The sequence below is a fragment of the Pygoscelis adeliae genome, unplaced genomic scaffold, assembly GCF_000699105.1.
Source record: "Pygoscelis adeliae isolate BGI_AS28 unplaced genomic scaffold, ASM69910v1 Scaffold45, whole genome shotgun sequence".
In the NCBI taxonomy this organism is placed as follows: domain Eukaryota; kingdom Metazoa; phylum Chordata; class Aves; order Sphenisciformes; family Spheniscidae; genus Pygoscelis; species Pygoscelis adeliae.
In genome coordinates, this window is record NW_008825114.1 from 4,085,607 (window position 1) to 4,093,871 (window position 8,265).

Here is an 8,265-nt window from a genome sequence, read left to right on the forward strand (position 1 = left end):
GAGACAAATATCTTTTGTACTTTAGCTACAGTCAACAGAATGTATTTTAAAATAAGCATGCTGCATTTTATCAGCGATTCAATGTCTCAGGTATCTAAGCTTCAAACCTACATGTGTATAATTTTACACAATAGTTTAGTTATGCATTTACAATAGGCACAAATCCAAACCAGTGAAGGCAACAGACTTTGGATCAGGTTTCCACTTTGAAAGACCCGTTATGTTTATTTAGGTAATATTTTTTAACTCTTACTTCAGCTGTAAGTATGCCACTGTATTACAGATTTATATGCAATTAAATTACTCTTATTTATAAAGTCATAAAAGAAAGCTGTGCTCTCAGTCACCTGAGAAGTATAACTATAGCATTTACATTATATTGACTGTTTAGTTAGAAACTTTCAGTTACTCATTTACCGAAGACACATTTTTCACCTATTTCTTTTGTTCTTTTTTTCTTGGGTGGGAGAGTTAAGGGCAAAGAATCACGTACAGGAGCATAGTTACTATGAATTTACTGTGCAGAAGTAAATATACTGGCATTAATAAAATACAAAAATGGGCAGGTTTTGCAATAATTAGTGAAAGAAATCAAGTATATTCTTAAGAATAGACAGCTAGCAGAATCTGCATATATATGAATTGGGAAACTCAATTTGATACTGCTGTTCACATATTAATGTGAAAAGAAAAACACATGCACTTATAAATGTATCAATTTTACTACACATTTTTGGTAGAAAGTAGAAAGTCGTGATTAGAATATGCATTTTCTTAACTCCAAGTTTAAAAGTAGAATCACTTTTTGATGCACAGTCAACTTGCATTAGGGTTATTCCCATTATTAGGAAAATAAAAAATTCTGCAATTTTTTTATTTATTTTGGTTGGAATCCAAGAACAGAGAATACCAACAAGGGGGTTAGTCTTCAAATATTAAAAGATGGCTTCAAAAAAGGGAAAGAACAATCCTTTCTCCAGATCCATGATAGGGAACATGGGAACCAATCAGTTTCAGTTGTTCCAAGAATTATTTGGGGTAGACATCAGGAAAAATTTCCCAGTCTTTTCCCACTGGGAAAGACATCCTGTGTAAGTTACAAAATCTCTCTCAGTGCAAGTTGTTTTTAAAAAAAAACAGGTTAAACAAGTCCGTCAGGAAGGACGTAAGACTGTTGATTCTGCTTTAGGACAAGAATACAGAATACATGATCTCTTCATGTCCCTAGCAGCCCTGCTTTTCTATGACTGAGAAATATCCCCTGTAACCGCTTACTTTGGATGAAACAAACCTGCAAAGGCATTATACTTGTAGCCCTGCTTAACTTTATCTGACAGTGTAAAAATATTGCACTTCAGACAGGTTCATTTTGTTCCGAAAATGAAATTAAGTCAAAGATGATGAATTTTTTCCTCTGGAACACAAATTTCAGAATATGGTATGCCAAATGTGGGTAAGGTTATCTACAGACATTGCATTTTTGTTTGAGGCAAAAAGGTCCCAAGCGTACTGCAGACAATCAAACCTTCAAAAAATGCAGGAATTATCACCAGTTCCACTGCATAACCAGCATCTGTTTTCATATAAAAAAATAAAGTGTTTGAATTAAATTTTATTGCACCATCAACTTTTTTTAAAATATCCCCATTCAAGTCAAATATTAAATTATTTTTATCAAACAAAATATAAGGTCTTCTTTAAAGTATCAAGTAGATATAGTATATGCGCTATACAGAAAAAGAAGGAATGACATACATCAAATCAGATGACAGAAAACAATCATTAGATTGTTTTTTTATGATTAAAAAAAGATTGCAAAAGGATTGTGTAGGCTATTGTATGCATTTTATGCATGAAAAGCATCCCTCCTCATTCAAGGTGTTGAAGCAGGTGACACCTTCAAGCTGTCAAGTGCTGCATGAATTCTGAAGTGCAACCTGGACTCCATGGAGTATTCTTTGTAGTTGTTTCTGCAAACAATAAAGTTATTTTAAGAAAAACATTTTTGGCCTGGATTGTTTCTACTTCATACATGCACTGAAGTACCAAAGTTAACAGCCTTCATTCCTTCAACAGAAAAGAGGTTGATACACAGTTGAGTTATGAGATATTTAAACCTACATCCAGAAACTGAGCAGAGACTTATACCAGTACTAACAATTAAATTATTAAATTATTATTAAATTATTATCCTGATAAACTGAATCCATGTCTTAGCATCTCTTTCACTTATTTTGATCCTTTCAACAGCCCTCCCAATTACTGAAGTTTGCTGTGAAAAGACAAGCTAGAAGACTACAGAAAAGAAAGGCTGTTAGCTGAAAGTGTGTTCAGCTTCAAAACACAACTCAGCCAGAGTAATAAAACACAGGGACATCACATTATGTAACCAAAAAAAGGCAAAAACTACTATGTTTCTAAAAAGGTTTTAAGAGATTGTTTCTAACTCACATTTACAACACTACTGCATGATTGGTATACTTCACTGTACACACAAGGGGCAAATTCTACCCCATACTACAACCTGCAGATGAAGCAAACATGCTGCTCTGCAGTAAATTTAGCTCTCTACTGCTCTTCTGTGACAGGATGTGAAAGGAAAAAGGGAGGTGGTCAGAAGTGTACTGGCTTTTAACCTGCTCCCACTAACACCTTTACTGCAGCAGACGTAAGCCCCCCCAGCTGCTCTCTGGGACAGAGGTGGCATAGATCCTCTCTCCGGACTCTCCAGCTCCATCCCACGCATGCAGTGGAGCCTCGGCATCACTGAAGCCTAAATGAAAAGGAGACTTTTTGCCTTCATACTGTGTCTTGTTTGATATTGTCTACTCCACTGTGTCTTAAGGACAATGTTTCTTGAAACTGTAAAATTCAACTATATTGGACAACTTTTCCAAGTCAAGAACACAGATTTATAATTACTTGTATTTTGCAAAGGGGATGGCAGGAAGAAAACACACATGCCTTCATTGCTAAAGTTACTCAGTTATTCTTCATCTACAGAGTGATACAAATAAAAAAATCCACTTACTTTGCAGTTTCTATGTATCTTATTGCTTTTTCTCTCTCATCCTGTTGTTTGTACAGAAGACCCAACTCATACAGGGTGAATGGCACCAAGTAACTATCATATTTTACTTGCTTCTCACTAGAAAACCAGAAAAACACAGAAGTTGTTAATTACAACCTTTCCTTGAGTGACCAGCTAACTTTTAAATGCAATCACTGCCTGTAAAAGCACATGGCCATAGAAAACGCTCTGGAACCTTTTTTACTGGTTAACTCTGTGCACATTAATTATACCTGTAAAGAGTGGACGTAGAATACTGCCAACATGACCTCTAGAAGCAAAAAGTTATTCTTTCCTACTTCCAGTTTGTATCATGGTATGTTACCCAAACTACCATGAACACAATTCCAAGACTGGGACCTTATTGTGTGACTTACAGTTCAAAAAAAAACAAAACCCAACCATCCAAAAAGATAACTTGAGATAAAAACAACATTCATTAAGTTAGGCAGTATAATACAAATACTTCTTTCCCACACACAGAATTGAGACCCCCTTACCCTAGGTGGCCTGAACAAGTCAGCAGAGAAGTAAGAAAATTCAACGTTTCCTCAATATAAGAAATTCTCAGAATCACTGTGGCTGGAAGGCACCTCTGGAGATCATCCAGTCCCCTGCTCAAAGCAAGGTCAACAGCAGCAACCTGTCCAGGACTGTGTCCACCTAGGTTTCAAATCTCTCCAAGGATGGAGACTCCACAGTCTCTCTGGGCAATCTGTGCCATGTTTGACCAACTTGCCAATAAAAAAAAAATCCTCCTTATGTTTAAACAGTGTTTCCTGTATTTCAGTTTGTACCCATTACCTCTCATTCTGTCACTGGGCAGCACTGAAAAGAGTTTGTGTCTGTGTCTTTTTTTTTTTTCTTTTTTAAATAAAAGCCACGTTCCCTTCAGGTAACCCTTTCAGGTCTTCTCTTCTTCATGATGACAGCCAATTTCTCCAGCCTGTCGAGGCTGCTCTGAATGGCAGCACACCCACCTGGCTTATGAACCACTCCTCCCACTTTGTATCATCTGCACATTTGCTGAGGTTTCATTCTGTCCCATCATCCAGGTCCTTAATGAAGATGTTAAAACTACTGGCCCCAGCATCAAACTCTGCATTATTCTACTGGTGACTGGCCTCCAGCTGACTTCATGCTGCTGATCGCAGCCTTCAGAACCCAGCAGTTCAGCCAGTTTTCAATCCACCTCGCTACCCACTTATCTAGCTGAGACTTCATCAGTTTATCTGTGATGACATTGTGGGAGACAGTGTCAAAAACCTTTCTAAACTCAAGAACATCCACTGCTGTCCCCTCATATACTCAGCCAGTCATCTCATTGTAGAAGACTGTAAGCATGGTTAAGCATGATTTCCCCGTCGTAAATCCATGCTGACTACTCCTGATCACCTTCATGCTTTTGGAAATGGTTTCCAGAATTATTTACTCCACCTTCCCAGGGACTGACGAGAAGCTGACTGGCCTGCAGTTTCCCAGATCCTCCTTCTTGACCTTCTTGAAGATAGGGGTGACATTTGCTTTCTTCTGGTCCTCAGGAACTTTCCCTAATTGCCATGACCTTTCAAAGATAATGGAGTATCACAATGACATTGGCCAGCTCCGTCAGCACTCATGGACATACGTCCTATGCACTTAGGTATGCCCAGTTGCCATGGACATATGTATGTCTAGTCTGTTCACACTTTTCCTAACCTGACCCTCCTCCATCAAGGGTAATTCTTACTTGTTCCAGACTTTCCCACAGGTTTCATGAATTTGGAACTCCTGAAAGCTGATCTTGCCACTACAGAACGTGGTGAAGAAGGCATCACATATCTTGGCCTTTCCTGTGTCTTTTATAATCAACTTTTTGATTCTTATCTGGATAGAATAACATCAACCAATATTGCAGAAAGAAAACGTTCACAACAAGCACTGGAAAAGCTCTCAACATTTTGAGAGCAACACTTCTAAAGAGGCAGCTCATCCACCAAGACAAGCCTCGGTGCACAGAAAGTGTGTATTAAAGCAGGGAGACTGCTTATGTGATAAACAGTCTTAATGTACTGTAGCAGCCCAAGAAATACAGAGAATAAAGCTGACCAGAATGTAAATATTTAATTTACCAGAAAACTTCTCCTCCTCCCCATGCAAAATATCTGCTTTATGAAGAAGTGTTGTCTGAAGATTTTTGAGATGTCTCAGCTCTAAAAGCCTCCACTGTGTCAACTACCTTTGGAGCAAGATTTTCAGAAACAGCATTCCTTTAACTTGTAACCAATCAAAACCCACTGCCCTGTAACTTGCAAAGTGTTTGACTAAACTCATTTGGGATCTTAGAAATGGCAAGAGAAGGTGGCAAGAGAAGGTGAGATGGCAAAAAAATGATAATAAGCAATAGAACTATACGTAACAAATTGTCCTTAAATATTATTTTTTCTGAATTATTTACTAGAAAGATTGTGTGTGTAAAAACTGCTTTTTCAGCCTAATTACTCTAAAAATTCTAAAAAGTTTACAACTGCAATCAGTACATGATTCAATGTTATATAAAGAAAAGTTATTACAGTAGATATGGATCTGACACCTAAAGCATTTGATAAATCCGTAACACAGGAAACTCAAGTTTTCAGCTGAAACAAGTATCAACAACAACAATTTCTCATATACATAGAGAAGCATTAACTACTGACGTACTAAATTCTGAAAAAAAACCCAGGAAATCCATGTGAATTATCTTTACTTATATTGATAGTTCTGCAAATATAAAAATACTAATTCCAAATGTATTTAGATAAATGCATTACCAGTCCGTTTGACTTATTTGGTCTAAAACATCATATTTACACAAAGCTATATGTTAAATTGCTATAGAAAAATATTAGCAAAGTTTTGTGGTTCTCCAACTAGTTTCAGAGATATTTTAATTCCAGCTCCTTAACAGGAAGTTGAAATCTGATTATTCAAAATTCTAACATGACAGCTTCTACAGGAGTATCAGAAATGTCACCCAAAGCTACAAAATTTAAAGGTTAAAAGTCTGTTTAAGTTATTTTTACCTTTGAATTACTTTACTGAAACACAGTTCAGCTTGCATGAGTCTTCCCAAGTGTTTCAGGCAGAGGCCCTTCAGTAACTGCAACATGCACACATCATCCGTATAGTATTGATTGCGATCTGAAAGTAAAAGCGAGATACATCAAACAATTTGAAGACAACACGAAAAGGAAAATCAGATTTTTCAGTAGGGAATATGTATTCAGACTCAGGACCTTGCTTCTCAGATTTTATACCTCAAAACATACATAACCTTCAAGCACAATTTTAAATATTGTCTACTAAAGAAGATGTGAGCGTTAACATCCGTATCTTTCTCTTCAAAGATACAGGCTAAGAAGAGATTGAAACATCCAGATATTCCCCAGTCTTCTGTATCTGGAAGTCAGTACAAAGCAGGCATAAACTGGTATCAGTTAAAGATTTCTGTACTTGTAACATCTAAAACAGGAAGCAAAACCTACAATGAGACTGAAACCTCCTCTGCACTACATTATCTTAATAGCTTCCCCTGTTGCAGAGCACCGGCAGGCCTCCAGTAGCACCAGTAATGTGAAAAGCACAAGAACACACTAGGACTCTGTCCTGCAAAACTTTATGGAAGTATTATCTGGCAGTACAAATTCAAGAAAGTATGTTTATTAGTATTCCCATCATCTCTAATGATTAAGAAGCTTCATTAGTAGTGTATAACATCTGGAAAATTCAAGGAAGTTTTATGTTCAATAGGACTAAAAATATCAGATGAAAAAGCTTTTGAGAAGCGATTCAGAAATATAACCTTACCAAGTGTGGTCCTTTTTTGCCTTGGTTTATAGCATTTGCTGGGTGCAGGGAAGGAAAAGAAAGGAAAGAACACACGTATGGATAGACAGATGGCGGCACATACATTAACAATTCAGGAAGCAAAACACTCTCCCTTCAGATCATGTTGTTTACAACTAATTACCAGCTCTCTAAGGTCATGTTAATTTTTTTCTTAATAGTCTGCCAAAAAAATCCTACGTAAACCATTCTGAAACATGCAAGACTAAAGCATCTTAGAATTCAGTGAAGTGCTTTGCCACTACATTCAGGCTTATTTCTGTCTGTGTTTAAACCCAGAAAGTCTCAATATATAATAACTGACAGACTGCGCTTTTAGTGACAGGTAGAAGTGCAGTGGGCGAGTATTTTGCATTCCCTCTAGCCTGTTTTGCTAAAGTAAGGTATTGGATTCACATGACTGTCTCCTAAAGGACTCATTCATTGAAATTACTTGGGGCAAGCACTGATGTCAGTAAAAGCTTGCCAGTCTTTAACAACTTCATCTAGTATCTCCCTGGTATGTCCCACAGGAAGAAAAGCTAATTATGCCAGAACACTGACAGTAAATGACAGTAAATGCACAGGCCAATTTAATACAGACAACCTTGCAATAAATGTTGGAGAACCACCTTCGTGCAGTCCTCTGTACCAGGGGAAATATCATTATCAGGATTATAAAACACACAAGAAATGAATTTTTCTTGAAATTACAAATTCCTTTTTATATCTTGGAGATGACACAACTGTGGAAAAATAAGATTTCCAAAAATCCTGAGGAAAAAAAAAACAATTTCTAATGTCCCTCATCTGTTCCTTCTACCATCTCTATTTTCAGCTGCATACAACATAAAACCACTTTCAATCCTTGACAGATTCCTTGCTGTGCCTGTTCACTTGAAGCAAATGAAGTATCAACAGCTCTCTCTAAGAAGTCTCAGGCCCAGCCAACACGGGTTCATGAAAGGCAGGTCCTGCTTGACCAACCTGATCTCCTTCTATGACCAGGTGACCTGCCTAGTGGACGAGGGAAAGGCTGTGGATGTGGTCTACCTGGACTTCAGTAAGGCCTTTGACACCGTCTCCCACAGCATTCTCCTGGAGAAGCTGGTGGCTCACGGCTTAGACAGGTGTACTCTGCGCTGGGTCAAAAACTGGCTGGACGGCCGGGCCCAGAGAGTTGTGGTGAATGGAGTTCAATCCAGCTGGCGGCCGGTCACGAGCGGTGTTCCCCAGGGCTCAGTTTTGGGGCCAGTTCTGTTCAATATCTTTATCAATGATCTGGATGAGGGGATCGAGTGCACCCTCAGTCAGTTTGCAGACGACACCAAGTTGGGCGGCAGTGTTGA

General features: G+C 38.0%; 1 protein-coding gene across 1 annotated transcript in view; it reads right to left on the bottom strand.

Annotated features, from left to right (window-relative positions):
* Nucleotides 1-1,763: 1,763 nt before the first annotated feature.
* The window catches only part of TTC39B (tetratricopeptide repeat domain 39B), a 23,430-nt gene continuing 16,928 nt past the window's right edge, over nt 1,764-8,265 (bottom strand). The window contains exons 14-16 of the mRNA XM_009328063.1: nt 6,115-6,232; nt 3,032-3,148; nt 1,764-1,970 (exon numbers count right to left, since the gene is read on the bottom strand). Coding sequence (XP_009326338.1) covers nt 1,874-1,970; nt 3,032-3,148; nt 6,115-6,232 — 332 coding nt within the window. The 3' untranslated portion in view covers nt 1,764-1,873. The remainder of the gene's footprint in view (nt 1,971-3,031; nt 3,149-6,114; nt 6,233-8,265) is intronic.